Source organism: Cryptotermes secundus, unplaced genomic scaffold (genome assembly GCF_002891405.2).
Source record: "Cryptotermes secundus unplaced genomic scaffold, Csec_1.0 scaffold4979, whole genome shotgun sequence".
In the NCBI taxonomy this organism is placed as follows: domain Eukaryota; kingdom Metazoa; phylum Arthropoda; class Insecta; order Blattodea; family Kalotermitidae; genus Cryptotermes; species Cryptotermes secundus.
Window position 1 is genome coordinate 17453 of NW_019735031.1, and position 17377 is coordinate 34829.

General features: G+C 38.2%; 1 protein-coding gene across 2 annotated transcripts in view; it reads left to right on the forward strand.

The window, feature by feature from the left end:
* LOC111869248 (SWI/SNF-related matrix-associated actin-dependent regulator of chromatin subfamily A containing DEAD/H box 1 homolog) overlaps nt 1-16634 on the forward strand; it is a 29744-nt gene extending 13110 nt beyond the window's left edge. For both annotated transcript variants that reach the window (XM_023860626.2, XM_023860627.2), the window contains exons 8-17: nt 358-554; nt 2414-2552; nt 4957-5092; nt 6077-6214; nt 8155-8385; nt 10372-10602; nt 11686-11897; nt 14219-14401; nt 14736-14842; nt 15724-16634. In XM_023860626.2, coding sequence (XP_023716394.1) covers nt 358-554; nt 2414-2552; nt 4957-5092; nt 6077-6214; nt 8155-8385; nt 10372-10602; nt 11686-11897; nt 14219-14401; nt 14736-14842; nt 15724-15818 — 1669 coding nt within the window. In that variant the 3' untranslated portion in view covers nt 15819-16634. The remainder of the gene's footprint in view (nt 1-357; nt 555-2413; nt 2553-4956; nt 5093-6076; nt 6215-8154; nt 8386-10371; nt 10603-11685; nt 11898-14218; nt 14402-14735; nt 14843-15723) is intronic.
* The last annotated feature ends 743 nt before the right edge of the window (nt 16635-17377 follow it).

Below are 17377 nucleotides of genomic sequence, written 5' to 3' on the forward strand. Positions count from 1 at the left end.
AGGATGCAAAAAATAAAAACAACTATTTTGTTGTACTTCTTTTGGCTTATTTTGGACTTCACCCATCGTCTGGCATGTAAAAGACAAAAAGACAAAAACCACGACGTTTCGGAGACTGGATCTGTCTCCATCTTCAGGTGGATAGGGAAGGATAAACCTACTCAGTTGGGCCCCTTAGAAAGAGCTAGTCTCAATCACGTTGTGGTTTTTTGTCTTTTTGTCTTTTACATACCAGATGATGGGTGAAGTCCAAAATAAGCCAAAAGAAGTGCAGTATACACCATTGTCAGAATCCTTTCAAGTCTAACTGTATTGTTACTTCAAACTTGTATTAATTAGTGAACTTCTTTATTGCAGTCTTACACTTGCAGGGTACCAGATGGTGGGACTCAACTGGCTCTTGGTTATGCATGGGCAGGGGCTGAATGGCATCCTAGCTGATGAGATGGGCCTTGGAAAGACAGTGCAAGTGATAGCATTCCTGGCACATTTGAAGGAGACCGGCATGCAGGGTGATGGACCTCACCTTGTGGTGGTTCCATCTTCCACACTTGGTGAGTGAATCTGGCATCCACTTGTGTGTTTTGTAGGTAATAAGTTTATGTTGATCTCTTCAGCATTTAAAAGTTTCAGTCCTTTGAGTACCTACTTTAAATCTAATTGATTAAATGTGTTATCTTTCTTTCTTTATCTTTCTCATTAATATGTCCACTAGACCTATTCATGGTATTAACAAAACATAGTTTATTCTGTCCTTGTAGATGTTCTTTTTCTAGCTTAATGCTTTACTCTTTTCTTGAGGATCCTATCAGAGCTCATTCCTTCAGCATGTTGTTTCCAGTTTCTTCTTTGTTGTCATATAATATGTCATATTTGTGAAGTGTGGAACTGTCATTTCACTTAATTTTTTTTGTAGTCAGATAGTGTATAACCTGCTGTCAGCACACTCATATTTCTCCTCCTCCCCACTCCTCTTCCTCCTCCTCCTCAGTTCCCCTCAGTTTCTGTCCCTGTATATGCTCCCATAGATTCAGGCCTGTTACTTCTGTCCATAGTATCTCCCTCCTCTTCCTTACTTAGTCCAGCCAATATGTTCCTAGCCTTTCAAGATATATCTATGTCTTTAGTTTCTATTCTGTTGCCGTTTTGAGTAATCATATTTTCATTCAGTTCATGTTAATATTTTCAGACGTCATCATTTCCCAAAATCAGTTGACAAACATCTGTCAAATTTTTGCAGTGGCCAAGCGTTAGTTAGACCACTCAGTTGCATCTCGTGCTGAAGTGAAGAATTGTAAAAACTTTATCTCCATATCACTTAAATAATCTCCATGTCATAGTTGTCGGATGCATACTCCTGTGTTGGATTCAGATTCCTCACAGTGGTTATGAAGATTGTGGTCTTCTGTGTCCTAGCACCATGTATTTCAAAGAAAGTGCCGACATCTTGGAGAAACATATCACCTCCATCTTCAGAGTTACTCATCAACCATGAAGATGGAAGTGATATGTTCCTTCAAAATGTTAGGATTTCACTGAACTGCATGACATTGCAACCCAGAAGTTCAGATATATGTTTACCTTTTATATTCTTAGCGCATAACATTATGTGCAGAAGTGTCCTATGAATGCCAGAAGATATGTTCCTTATATTGTACTGAATAATCCTGTTGCACTGACTACTCCAGTTTCAGGATTCTCACTTCACTGTCGCCATGCAACCTCGTCCATATACAGAATTCACACTTTGAGGCTCTTTGATTCTTCTTATTATGTATTTTACACTACATGTTTTGGCCTAAAATGCAAAATACAACAGCAGAAGAACAGAGTAGCAGATTTCATCTACAATCTTATGACGGCCATTTAGGATTAAACATATAGTGTAAAATAATAAGAAGAGGAAGAACCTCAAAGTGTGAATTCAGTATATGGACGAAGTGACACAGAGACAGTGAAGTGAGAATCCTAGAATTGTAATATTGTGTTCTATTTATGAAGAAAGTGGTGAATGGCAAAAACTTGAAAAATCCTGTAAAAGTACTGCTGATTTTTGGACCTTTGAACAGGCTTAGTGTTAGCATTTCCTCCAGCATTGATGTAGAGATTATTTCATATAGGAAGACTTGTGAAAAGATCAGAGTTCTAGGCTTATTACCAGGTAGGTGTAAAGAAACAGGTTCTTTCCCAGCAGGAGAGAGTTGAGTTATCAGTTCTGACGAGAAGAGAGGGACTTTAATTTTAATGGATAAAAGATATTCTTTTAAGGAAGTTCATATTAAATAAAAAGTTAATTCTTATTACTGTTTGTTATTTGATGATTTATAGTAATAGTTTTTTGATATATCTTATGGCAGTAATATCTGTGTACAGAGATATGTTACAGTATAACGAGAGAGTAAGTCTGTTCCAGAGAACTGGAGCAATGAGTTTGCTAGATGGTGCCCCTCATTGCAAGTTGTAACTTACTATGGCTCTCCAGAAGATCGCAAGGCCATGCGAATTAGTTGGATGAAGGATGGCCTTGAAGGTGTTGACATTATACTTACAACGTGAGTAAACAGTTCACCCTACATCACATTCAGGGGAAGGAAGCTTATGCATTGCAAATTGAAGAATAATCCAGCATGCAAAACATTTTCAGTATGGTGGTCATGGCTGATGTGGTGCAAAAAATTATTACTGTGTATAAGTCTTGCAGTGAACATTTTTGTGTAACTATAGAAACCATTGTTGTTTGTTAAAGAAATTGAAACCAGTAATTACTGTGAGGCAAGATAGCTCAGTCAGTAAAGTAACTGACTGCAGGAAACTGAGATTCAGTTCATGGTAAGGATGCATATTTTTCTGTTACCACCATGTCCAGACCAACTTTGAGCTCACTCAGTCTGCTGTTCATGAGGAAGGATAAAGTGGCTGGAGATTGAACCTGACATTCATCTCTCTAATGCCAAGGTGTTTGAAATGGTGCTAAGGCATAGAGGAAACTTTAAGACATGCAGTCCTGGGCTTTAAAATCTGAGCCCCTTTTCAGTGCTAAGGTTTATAAGTCAGGCATGGAGGTTTGCAGTTCCTGAAGAAAAAGTCTGTTTTTTCAAATTTCAGAAAAGGAAAGAATAGAAATTTTACCTTACCCCTAGTAGGCTATGAGGGTGTGATAGTATATATAGCATCCTTCAGGATGAAGAGGAACTTAACACAGAGCACACAAAATTGATATTTGCCTCTTAAAGGGTCTTTCTGAAACACAGTGCATTGTCTCATATATGTATCAACTTTGGTGGTGGGAATCAGATTGAGTTTATGATGTAAGAGTGACTGTTGGGACAAGACATGAGATTCATCAGAGCATGAGGAAATTGCATGATGAGCAGCATGGATTAACATCCCGCTGTTACTAGTTATACAATAAAAAAATTTCTTCTTTGATTTTCAATTTCATTTATAGTAGGTGGTGAAAGAGATGGGGAGAGTACAATGTGGAAAGTAAAAGAACACCATCTTTGACCACTTCGTTACATTTTATGTTATGGAGAAATACAAAATATACTACAGTGTGTTCAGTTAAGGAGGAAACTTCTCAACACCACTGACCCAGCCTAACATTCCTCACAGATTGCTGCTGTAACTGCTGATAACAGAATTAGTCATTAGCGCTGATAAACGCGTACCTTTACAGTTACAGTAGCAATCTGTGTGGAATATTGGGACCGGTCAATGGTGTTATGAAGTTTCCTCCTTGATTGAACGCCCTGTATCAGTGGAATGACATGTGTATTAACACTCTTTGATTTCACCTCTGTAACTGCTGAAGGTATCTGCAGTTGCTGTTGGTTGATATCATGTTTGCCAGTCACTTCTCCCTGAAGTTTGGATAAAGCACATCTTGAATCTGTTGTAACATTACAGTTTACAGTTTTAACTCTTTAAATTATTCAGCCAAGTCCTTCAGAAGGCCTTGATTCAAACAGATGACCCCACACAGTCTTATGTTCTTGTCTGAGAGGGTTTCTAGAATTTGGACTCCGTTGTAGTAATTGTCCTGGCAGACGTATCCGTCCCCTTCAAGAGAATGCAGTGGAAATCCACTGTGTTAGTGAAATTTCCATACTTTCCATCATAAATTGGCATGGTATAAATGTACCTTGTTACAAATTTTTAAAACATCATACTGTACATCATAATTTTATTCCCTAAAGGCAAGTGGCACATTTATACCAACACAGTCTCATCAAGGCGAAGTTTCCCTTCTCCCCCCATGATTTCTAAACCTCTTGTTCATTTTCTCATAATGACAATTCTTATGGATTTGATTCAGGGGCTTAGGCATGAAATCAGTATCGGAATTGTTGTTTTTCACAGTTTCTGTAATTTTCTCTGCTTTGAATGCTGGCAGTACTGAAAACTATAGATCAGCTGTGAAGTCACACAAAGGCTACACACAAGAGCCATATCTCAGATCTTTGCTGCCTCATCCTTGCATAGACTAAACATAAGTGTGTAATGAATATAAAGACAGAGTGAGAGAGAGAGTAAATAAAAGGGACAAAAAATATACCAGGCAGTTATTAGTGCCTAGTAATCTGACACTTTGAGCAGTCTCTGTTCCATGGTGCTGCAGTTTTCCCCATTCCTCTTTACATTACATGGAGAGGTGCACTAAATTGACTTACAGTGATGCTTGTAGTGCAGTGTTATTGGTCTAGCCCATTTGCTACAAATATGGTACATTATATTTCACTACAAAACACAAATGGTAAATAAAAAAAGTGTACATAATGCTACAAATATTCTGTTCTTGAACCTGAAGTCTTTTGCACATCAGGCTATCAGCCTACTTTTTGACCACTGGATATTCTTAAATACAATACTACTAAAATCCTCCATATCAGAGGACGTCACTTGCTGTACCATCTGTTCAGTTGAATATAACTGTAATCTTTCTTTTGGATGCAGGTACAGCATAGTGAGTAGTTCACCAGAAGAACGGAAGATGTTCCGTGTTCTACGTATGCAGTATGTTGTTCTAGATGAAGCGCACATGCTGAAAAATATGGCCACTCAGAGATATGACAATCTTGCAAGGATCAATGTGAGTAAAAGTGTGACCATTTCTCTGAAGTAAGCAGTTCTGAGATGTTTTTATGCTATATGCTGCAGTTTAATTAATTAAATGCATGTGGCTATCCAAAATGTTACACAGTGATGCTGTTTGTTAGAAACATGGTACACTACTGCTGTGATGTGCTTCAAATGGTTGGATGAATTCTAGTCATATTCAATATTTAAGAGTTTACCCATCCTAGGTCAGAGCTTGATGAATCTGGACATTCCAGCACCAAAAGTATGGGCCCCAAAACACAAAATGGCAGTTTTCTTAAAGATGGCTCAAATGAATTGGATTAAATTTCGGTCTTTTATGGAGACTATATTGCTAAACAAAACAGTATAAGCGATGTTTTTAGGAAAATGACAGTACATGTTCTAGGGACCCAAACATGAAGTGACAGTTTTCTTGAAACTGGCTTTTCAGCAACCAGTAATGACTTGCCATGTAACAGTCAATTTCATTTCCAGGGTCATGTAGTCAAGGTCACTCCCATGTGAGAGGGTATGTGAAATGTCTGCACTGACTTTCTTAGAACTCAAAGGAATTTTGTTGCCATACACCTGTAACACATGACCATACCACTGTCTCCTTAACACATTCACTGCCCACCCAGTAACCTGTTGGGTGGAAGTTTATCACAAGCCAATGCCAGTCCCATTAGGAGATTGGTTGTTGCCCCAGTATGCATAAATGTCATTTTCTTCTATAGAAATCTCAAACTCTATAGTGGTGCATAACATTTATTTTTCATTACATCTTCATTCTGCGGATGGGAAGAGTGTAACCTGCCTGTCTCGTTAGAGGATGATTCTCCTCATAGTCAACACTTCACCTTCATATGGCATTTATCAGACAGTTCTCTGTGATTTTTGATTGTCATGTCTCGAGACTTGTGATTTTTTCCATAATGATATGTGCACATGTAAAATAATGACTATAGTTAGTATTATATTTCTTTCTGTTCAGGCCGAGCATCGTATTCTGCTGACCGGCACACCGCTCCAAAACAATCTCATAGAACTAATGTCACTATTAATATTTGTCATGCCACACATGTTTGAGGGCAAGAAAGATATCCTGAAGAGCCTGTTTTCAAAATGCCCGGTAAGTAGACAGAATTTGCTTTTATGGGTTGGTAGTGATGACAAGACCTTCTCTTTTCTTGTTTGGCCTAGCATGGTCATATCTCTTGTTTCTTTCTCCTCTCTTTCCCTAATCCCTTTTATGTATTTTCTTTTACGTGGTCTCCCCAGTGGTTATCATCTTATTAGCGTGCCTTGTGTTCTCAAAGGCGTTGGATGACTTTGATACCAAATATTCATTGCCTGAGCATGGCAGAACTGTAATGATGGTGTTAAATTATGATAATACATTGTGCCAGTAGAGTGCTGCATATACTGGTTGTAGGTAATACTAATTGTGCTGGTAGGTGGATCTGCCAGCTGTATTCTCTCTGTTGTCAGCTGTTGTCATTTCTGTGGAAAGTGTTTATTTAGAAGAGTTTCTTAGAACTTTACAGTACTGCATGTTATGGTAGGTGTTAAACATAACAGGATTTTGAGTACATGGAGCTCATAATGCTTTTAATAAAATTATAGCCATACGAGGTCTGACAATAAAGTTTGCAAACTTGCCACCATGTTCATTATTGTTCATTTTGAGTTTGTGCCAACTGGACAAATAGTCAAACAAGTTTACTATTTGGAAATACTGAAAAGGCTGTGTGAAAGCGTTAGATGGAAGTAACCCACACTTTTTGCCAACAACTCATCAGTCTTGCATCACGACATTGCATCTGCTCACACACACTGTCTGGGAGGTAGTTTTTAGCTAGTAAACAAATAACTATGCTAGAACACCCTCCCTACTCACCAGATCTAGTCCCCAATGACTTTTTTCTGTTCCTGAAGATAGAGGAAATATTGAAAGAAAGGCATTTTGATGACACTGATGACATCAGGTGTGATACAATGGCAGCTTGGAAGGCCATTCCACAACACCAGTTTCAAAATTGTTTTGAAGGGTGGACTAGGCACTGGCATAGGTGCATAGCTTACCAAGGGTGGTACTTTAAAAGCAACCACAGTGATATTCAGCGGTGAGGTACGCAGCATTTTACTGCATTGAGTTTGCAGACTTTATTTCAGACCACGTATAATTGGTTCCTTCCATTTTGCTATACAGAAGTTTCAATTTATACATTATACTATCATATGTTTGGATAGGGTCTTGATGGTTTCAGTTCTGTCCCGTCTGATATGAGCGTAGATTTATATGTGCACAGTTGCAAGCCTCCTTTGTTAATTCTTAGGCTTCAGGAATGAGTAGAATATTAAGCTGTAGGTCTCTTCTGTTTCCCATTATTCTCAGTATCTCCCTGTGATCTAGAATCTTTCTCATTGTTCTCACTTCCTAGAAACTATTTGCCTTGCCAAATTTGCAGGGGCTGCAGAAATTGATGCTACCATAACTGGAGGAATTTTCCCTAATCTTACTTTCTGTTTGTCTTCTTATTTCCCAAGATACTGAACTGCATTCAAAGTTGTATAATTTAAAAAATTTGTTTGGTGAAGGTTTTTAAGCCTTACACACAGTCTTCAAGGTAGCAGACCACCCCTTGTTGGCTGACTGCGATACTTTAGCCTATATGTTTACACTTACCCTCCATATCAGGAAAGCATCTCTAATTCAGATCTGAGAACCAAAGAATAACTACAGAAATTTGGTGGGAGACCTCTCAGAAAGCAGCCAGTAAGGTGATAGAGAAAATGAAAGTACAATATCAAAATTAATCTTAGGAAGTTAGGTTGAGAGGATGGAGGTGGCTGGAAATAATTCAGGATTGAATCCATTGGCAGGCTAGTGTTAAGCTTTTGGGTTCTGTTATCAGGGAGTTAGTTAGTGGACTGCTTTATTTATGGCTTCCTTAGTCTTTTATGTTTATACAGCCAAACTTGAAAACCCTGTGCTTTTCCTTAGTTTTGTCACTAAGAAAAATAATAATATAACCCTGTTATGGCATTATATTATTGTATTTTTTTCAGCGAGATGGTACAAAAAACTCAAAAGAGGATGAGTTACCTCGATTTGAGCAAGAACAAGTATCACAAGCTAGGAGAATCATGAAGCCTTTTGTTTTACGACGGTTGAAGAGTGAAGTGATGAAAGATCTGCCTACAAAATCAGATGTAACACTACTGTGTCCTCTTGAACCTAGCCAGCAGGAGAAGTATGATGACCTTATTCAGACCTTCTCACAGCAGAGCACACAAAGGGTAATTAACATAATAAATAGTAACAACTGTCCATGCCCATATATAATAGCCATTTCCAATTATTATGTGTACACTATTAATTCCGAAGTTTCAGACCAGAAATAAGGTTGTGACCTACATACAGGTCGGTCTGTTCTTGCTCAGTCATTTGTGCAATTGTGTTTCATCCATAAACGAAGTTACAGGAACTGGAGGGTCAGGTGTAAATATTATAAGGAGAGCAAGAAGTAAGGTAAAAAATTATACCAGATTTTTCTTAAAACATATAATTTGTTCACATATCGAACCATTTCTAAATATTTTATACCTGCATAATGAATTGTCACAACTATGCGCTGCTTACAGAATCAAATGTGGTACAAAATACATTAACTAATTACAAATAGAAGTATTTAATATGAAACAAAGTATACACTATAAAAATATATGTCTTATTTACTTTCTTTCCCTAATTTTAACATTTTATGAGAAAAAATGTCAGTACAGTGTGTCATACAAGTATTATCAGAAAGTGTACCCTGCTCACAAGTCAGCTGCTGAAACTCTTTAATGATGCTACAAGGTGCTATCAGAAAGTTCCCCGACTGTTTCTGTTGTAACTGCCTTGGTGAAAGAAGATGAGAGGGCAGGCCAAGGTCATACTTCTGCAAGCCTATTGCATCAATCTGCCATGTGATACTGCACCATGAACACGCATTGTTTTTACATGAGTACTTTTTCAACCTCATGTTTCATTTTTTCTGCAATGGATGGCAAAATCAATCAAGTTTTGCATGAAGCTCAGTAAATCTGCTACCAAAACCCTTGAAATGCTTCATGAGGCTTTTGGAGAACATTCTTTAAGTTGGACAGTAGTTTTTGAATGGCATTCACATTTCAAGGCCGGTCAAGTGTCATTTGAAGATGACACACGTTCAGGGTGACCAAGCATCAGCAAAGTGACAGAAAATGTTGGAAAAATTTGAGAACTTGTCCATGAAGACCATAGCCACCAAACAATCCATGAGCTCGCAGATGTCAGTGGGATCAGTTATGGAGTTTGCCAGGAGATCTTAACAGAAAATTTGAACATGCACCGCATTGCCATGAAGTTTGTTCCCTTACTCTTGACAAATGGTCAAAAGCAGTGGCACATAAATGGGTGTCTTGAGCTACAAGAGAAGGCAAACAAGGATCCAACTTTTGGGGGNGGGGGGGAATGAAGGGGTTTGGTCACCGTTAATTTGTTCCTCCCAACACTACAGTCAACTTGGACTTTTACTGTGAAGTTTAGAGATGCATGAAGAGAAAATGCATGACACAAAAGACCGAAACCACAACTGGCTCCTTCATTATGACAATGTGCCTACCCACAGGTACCTGAAAACCACAGAGTTTGTGACTGACAACAACATTGTTATCATTCTCCATCCTCAATACTTTGCTGGACTTAGCCCCCTGTGATTTCGCTTTGTTTCCCAAATTGGACATGAAACTGAAGGGATGACAGCATATCCTTTTTTTACCTAGTCCAGGAACTTTCTCATAGCACCTTGTATGTTGCCCAGAGAACTTACAGGTTGGTTTTACTCAGTTCTTCAGGCTAGTGTTGGTATAGATTCTTAAAATAAGCCACAACTCTTTCATATCTGTTTCAGTTTATCATTTACAGGCACTCTTTAATGCTTTATAACCTGTGGAGCTGAGAAAATATTGTTAAATAAACTAAGAAACGAATGGCAGTTCTTGCTGTCTTCTGATTAATGACACCATATTGTCTGTCAGTGATAATCAGAATTTTAGAGCAGCATATCACCTCCTTCAGGTAATACAACCCAGAAGACCCAAGTATGAATCTTCACCATCATAAAAACCTCAAATCTAAAACAGATGTTATTTTAGTTAACTCTGAAGACTTTTGTTAAACATGCCCATATTCAAGTTTGAACCTAAACAAACCACTTGTCAGTGACTAAACAGATCTGTTACCTTATGCTGATGTTGCAGCTGGTGGGCACTAACGATGCACTGAGTGGCATAGCAATGATGATGCAGCTTCGAAAAATGGCAAACCACCCAGTGCTGTTGCGTTACTATTTTATGGATGAACAGCTGGAAGACATGGCCAAGCGATTAGCTGCCGATCAGACATACAAAGAAACCAATCCTGATTATATTGTTCAGGATCTAGCTGTAATGTCAGACTATCAAATTCATCAACTGAGTTCTGTCTATAAGGTAAGATATTAATTTATTTCTTCATATGGTGTGAGAACTGAACTTCCAAGATTTGATCCTTGGTAAAGACACTGGGAATTGTTCCTTGTACCTTCGCATCCAGAATAGCTTTAGGACCCACCTGAATACCTCTCTGAGAATATTTAGGGATATTTCCTCTATCCATGAGTCAGAAACAAAAAGTACAGGGAACAAAAACGTTTATGAGTACCATACCATATTTACCAACCACCTCTATGGTCTAGTGGTCAGAGGTCCGGGTTCGACTCCCAGTGCTGCCAGATTTTGTGAGAAGTAGTGGGTCTGGAACAGGGTCCACTCAGCCTCATGAAGATAATTGAGGAGCTACCTGAATGGAAAAGTAGCGGCTGCAATCTAGAAAACCGAAATTAACAACAGTGGGGATCCATTGCGCTGACCACACGACACCCTCTATCCACTAAAGATGGCACTAACTTCGTTGACAAGCAGAGGTTGCTCAGTCGGTATAGTTCTCTTGCAGACTACAGCCATGGAGTTTTTTTTGCCATATTTACCTGAATATAAGGCTAGGTTCCCCTCCCCTCCTGCCTCAAACTTGGGCATCTTGAAAAACAAGCTTCCTCTTACAGTCACATGTTCAGAAAATACCATGCCAGAATCAGTTATATGACCAATGATAGCCTGCAGCTAATGTGTAGTTCTCACTGGTTTTTGTCATTACAGATACATTGCCCATGTTTAGTATACATGTCAGGCATTGCTTATGAAGCAGAAAAATTGATGCAAGGATGTAATATGTCCTTTCCCATATACTGGACTGCATTTACCTTGAAAATAAATTATTGTTTCTAGCATAAGTTGTGTATTAACTGTGGCTGATAATCATTAGACCTTGCAATATAGATGTTAATGTTTATAACGCTGGTTGAACCTGATAAACATAATGTTTTGCTACAGTGACTTGATATCTTCATAACTTTAGGTTTCACACTTAATCTGGTTTTCAGTCATATATAGTAGTTAGCAGTTTGGTATTTTTAAGTAATACTGTTTTGCTTGCTATTTCATGACTTCATTTTTTTTTTGTGACTGTTGCAACAGTGCCTGTCTGGCTACTCGCTGCCTGTTGAGATTTTAGTTGAGTCTGGAAAGTTCCGGAAGCTTGATGAAGTGCTACCAAAACTGAAGAGCGAGGGGCATCGAGTGCTCATCTTTAGTCAGTTTGTTATCATGTTAGATGTGCTGCAGGAATACCTGCATATTAGGGGATATCATTACCTGCGACTTGATGGCAGCACCCCTGTCACGTCAAGGTTTGTCTAGAAAACTTCTCTGATGTGGTTTCACAGATGTAAAATAAATATTAACAGATATTCACCTGAATGCTTGTCTGTCTGCTCCAGCCAGCCACTTTTAAATGAAATCTGTGAAGTAGTCATTGACAACAATTTGAATATTCATTCAGAAAATGAGTGTTGTGAGAATGAAGACCAGCTTGCTGTAATAGAATCCCCATTTACTTTTTCTGCATTTAAGCATTTCCTTTATTTGATGTTCAGTTTGCACGGTTTTAGTCCCATTATCACATTGTTAACCCTTCCCCCATTTAACATTATCCTCAGTTTAATGTTCAAATTAATTTATATTGACTGAGCCTTAAGGTATTCAGTAACACTATTTCAATTGCATAGGTTATTATTGTTGCCTTAGATGAGAAAATGACGAAGGATCCATGAATGATGAATAACTATTTAATGAAGGAGGTGACCGTGGCTGCTTCAAGGTGCTGAGCCATGATGCCTGAATACCGGAATAGTGAATCTAGAGTAGATGTTCTTTGCTAGGCAGTGGCTCAGTAAACACATTCCCATGGCAATGAATATGCAAGCAATCATGGAAGAATTGTTAGGAAACAGTGTTTTTTATTGGGTCAACATCTGCAGTAGCATAGTTGGTTGAGGCACTGTGCTACAAGCCGGAAGGTTGCGGGTTCAAGTCCTGATGAGGTCATTAGATTTTTCTCAATTGACCTAATCCTTCCGGCTGCACTATGGCCCTGGGGTCGACTCAGCCTCTAACAGAAATGAGTACCGGGAATATTCTTGGAATGTTCTTAGGGGTAAGGTCCGGCCGGCGCGTAAGGCTGACAACCTTACCACCATCTATGAGCCGATTGTCTAAACAATGTGGGAACCTCAACATCTCACAACCTTATGGACCTCCATGGCCTGTTACAGGTATACCTTTACTTTACTACCCCAAGGCTATATAATGAGGACCCCAGGCCAGCTGAGTCGATAATTGAGGAATCAAGAGATAGTTGATGGTTGGTAGTTCAGTTGTGAAGAAAAGAGTTACAAGCATGCAGCAGTGAAAATAAGACTTATGTGTGCTGTAGTTAACAGCATATCCATTGCCAGGATATGACTAGTGAAGACTGAGAAGACGTAGCATGTCCTAGTGATTTGTAAAGTGTGTAAATCAGCGATAGTATTGTAATTACTTGTAGTTCCAAGCGGTGTGTATAGGTTGTCAATAAATCCTTTCATCAGTCCATACCCCTTCTATAATCACACCCCTAAATTGTTACGATATTTTCCTGGCATTCATGCAGGGATACCACAAAAAACTTGTCAGTAACCTAGTGATGCTGCCAGTCTCAGAACTGAGTGACTCATGGTTGCAAGGATAGATTGCTGTCATAATAAGCATGCTCTATCGATTAGTTTTCCTCCAGAAAATTGCCTGTATTTAACAGACGCATTCACTGGAAATAGAATATGTAATACATAATACTGAAACCTACCATTGGACAGGATGTTGGTACTTCCATCCACTTCCTGTCTTTCAAGGCTGTTTCTATAAGATATTTTGTCGCAATACAATTAATTTATCCCATTCTGCATTAATAATTTACATGCACAATGAAGGGAAACCGAGCTATACCATGATTCTAGCTTGTTCACCTCTTCTATGGGATGTTACCTGTTTAGCTGTTTACATACAGCCTCCAAGGTCACTTAAAAGTGTTTGCCTGCTGTTTCGACTCTACGTTTGATTTCAGAGTAAGGCTGACAACCTTACTGCCATCTTTGAGCCGATTGTTTAGAAAATGTGGGACCTTCAACGTCTCACAACTCTATGGGCCTTCACAGCCTGTTACAAGGATAACTTTACTTTTTTTACTTACTGTCTAATAGTGAGGGTCACGCCATAGTTCAAGCAGTTAGTCGCTGGCTTCCCATCGCGGCGGCCCAGGTTCGGTCCTGGGTCTGGTCAAGTGGGATTTGTGTTGGACAAAGTGGCGCTGGGGCAGGTTTTCTCCAAGTACTTCGGTTTCCCTTGCCAATCTTCATTCCACCAATTGCTCCACAATCACCCTCACCTATCATCTGGGGCTGTTACAACAGGCCAGAAATGGCCGCAGTACAAGAGACTTAGTCCCACCCCACTAGCAATAAAAAATAATACTGTGTAATAGTGTCTGATGAAAAGAATGTGATTCAGGATCAGAACTAAAAATGAAATTGTTTTTCTGTTAGTTGAAGTTTTGAGAAGGAACGTTTATATTCTTAAGTTCTGACAGTTATAAAATATTTTATGCCTAATTTCTTTAATATGGTATATGTTGCAGGCAAGAATTAATAGACGCTTACAATGCAGATGAGTCAATTTTTGCATTCCTGTTGTCAACTCGAGCTGGTGGTCTGGGGATTAATCTTACAGCAGCTGATACAGTCATTATTCATGATGTAGACTTCAACCCTTATAATGACAAACAGGCTGAGGATCGTTGTCATCGCGTTGGACAGACAAGGTCAGTCATCAGCATTCTAATTTTAGTATTTTTTATACCATTGTGGTATATAGCTATTGCACACAAATGTTTTGCATCATATAATTGTGACAAACTTGAAACTTGTCACCAGATGACAGGTGCATTAGGTAATTGTGTTTTTAATTTAGTAGTACATTTATTGTCAATATATTTATATATAGATGTTGTTTTTGTTTGAAATATGGGAAGATAAAGATGTCTGAAGTCAATGGTAGCAAGCATTTCTTAAATTTAGTCTGCTCTTTATCTCAGTTATTAGTTTCACCTGTTATTATTGTTACTTTGTCACATTTTAATTGTGATCGTGTAATAGGAGTGTGGCAGTAATGAGGTTACTAAGCGAAGGTACTATTGAAGAAGGCATCCACCAAGTAGCACAAGAAAAGCTTAATTTGGAACGTGAAATTAGCAATCCAGAAGGTAAGTGACTACATTTTAATGCTTCAGATTAATGCCTGTGCTCTTAATTGGACTCATTTGTGTAGTTCATTTTCACACTGTCCAATAAAGTCTGCCATTAGGCTTTATCCTGAACGAGTTTAACTCGTGTCATGTCTTCACATTTTGTGTCTCTGAGATTAGTTTTCACATTAACCTCCCATCTGTTATATCTTTTTTTTTTTAATTCGCTTAGTGGGGGGTGGAGTCCAGTTGGGTCCATTCGGCATGGTGGCCACTAATTGGCCTGTTGTAGCCTGCCCCGGATGATTATGATGACGGAGAAATTGATGGAATGAAGATTGGCAGGGGAAACTGAAGTACTCAGAGAAAACCTGCCCCAGCGCCACTTTGTCCACCACAAATGCCACTTGACCAGACCTGTTTAACTACTTGGACATGTCTGTTTGAAACAAAGAACTGTGTAGGATATCAAGCTATCGCTAGTATGATGTTACACTGGATAACTAGCAATTCTGATTGGCTGTACCACTGGGAAGTCCCTAGCTAACTGCTTTTGAAGCTTGCATCATACATCCCCGAGCTACAGGGGAACTCTGGAATTATAAAACTCAAGTCATGCTATATTGCATCATCTTCTACTTGGCATGTAGTTCATAGCGTAATAATGCTTAGTAATATACATAATTTTACAAATTCACAGTTGATTAGACCTTATAAAAATACAGTGGTTATCACAAAATGAATTGTATACATAAATTTGGTAAAGTATATTATTAAAAAGGAATAATTGGTTATATCCTTTCCCTCCCTTTCCCACTGAAATGCTCCCCATCAACTTTCTCTATATGCGGTATTTCTGTAACAGTACTTGATAATTTAGTAAATATGCTTTGTTTCAGAAAATGAACCTGCGGAAGCAAAGAATGTTGTCCGTTTGTTGAAACAGGCCCTTGGCTTGGATAAGGCTGTATCCTCTCCACAGAAAACATCATGAAACTTGCTACAACTAGAAAAAATTACAGCCTAATTGCTGAAAACATGTTCCAGGGATGCAGCCACTAGTTGTGGTGCGTCATACATTTACACTTAGCCTTGATACAGAAAGTATTGTGACAAGACTTTCATGACTGGTGCTCCTGTATCCACCTCATGCATGAGTATTCCAACGAAATTGAATGATAGAGATTATTACGGTTTGATCATCATAGACAGTAAGTTGAATAATGTTTGATAAAGAAATGGTGATACAGCTAGACTGATGGCCTCCTGTAAATAATACTCAATGCCTTATTATTTGGATATTGAAGCTTGCTGTATTTATATAAGCTGCTGAACTTCAGCAAGCTTGACGTGTTTGTTGTCAGCTTTTTTTACAGAAGATACTGATACCTGCAAAAGACCAAAAAAAAATCACTGGACAAAAGAAAGCGGTGTATTTTTATTTAATTATAAGCCTCAGTAAGGAAATGTTACTTGTAACAATAACTGGCTGAGAGAAAGTGATACTCATTATGTCATGACTGTAAAGACTTCTGTGATTTCATGATGATGCAACAGACCCAGCTATTTTTTTCTGTTGTCCAGTATATACATAAATATATTGGTAGAGGAAGAAAAGGTTGTTAGAAATAGCTTTGTTACTGAACATTTGAAGATGATTTTTTCATAACTTTCTTCAGGAGTGAGTCACATTTTTTACTGTTTCACAATACAGTTTGATTATATAAGTGGAATGTTATTACAGTCATTACAGACACTGCATGTATGTTGAAATATTTATAATAATAAAAAGAATAAGAACTGTTTTAAACATTGGTATGAGGTATATTTTGCTTTAAATTGCCTCATTCAACAAAGGTCACAAGAAATTATGTAATACCATTTTCCAACTAGTTAAATTAAAAGATACTGCCTCAAGATACAGCATATTCTATGATCTTGTCTTTTATCTCTTATGTGCATCTTGTGTAGATATGTTAATTGAAAGACAATTAGGCACAAATTTGAACCCTTTTCCTGCCAGTCCTAGTGTTACAGGCCATTTCATGAAAACTAAATAAGAGAATGCCAAACTTGAAATGAAATGCATATTTTGCTTTATGCCATGTCTCAAAATACCAAGGGTTGGTCCATCACACCTGTTAGCTATTGCTACTTTCTAAAATGACATTTTATATTAATAAACTATAAATTATACACTAGTCCACATACATGAATAATTTAAGAATTGGAGTGTCAGGCTACATTTCGTACACCAGTGGAGTGGTTATGGTCTGTAATGAATATTTCTGTGTATGATGGAAGGTCAGTAAATAGGCCACAAATAGAAGTAAAATAGCTGTAATTGATGTAATCAGTTTTCTGTGTGTATCAAGAGGTAGCAGCACAGTTCAGCTTAATGACAATCTAGGTAGCAGACACGCATGTGCATGTCCAGAGGCTGGTTTCAGTAGCTAAAGTGGCGTCAATGCTTGAGGAATGTACGTATTACCGAAGAACAGCATTTTGTTGTGTGTGTGTGTGTGTGTGTTTTTTTTTTTTTTTTTTTTTTTT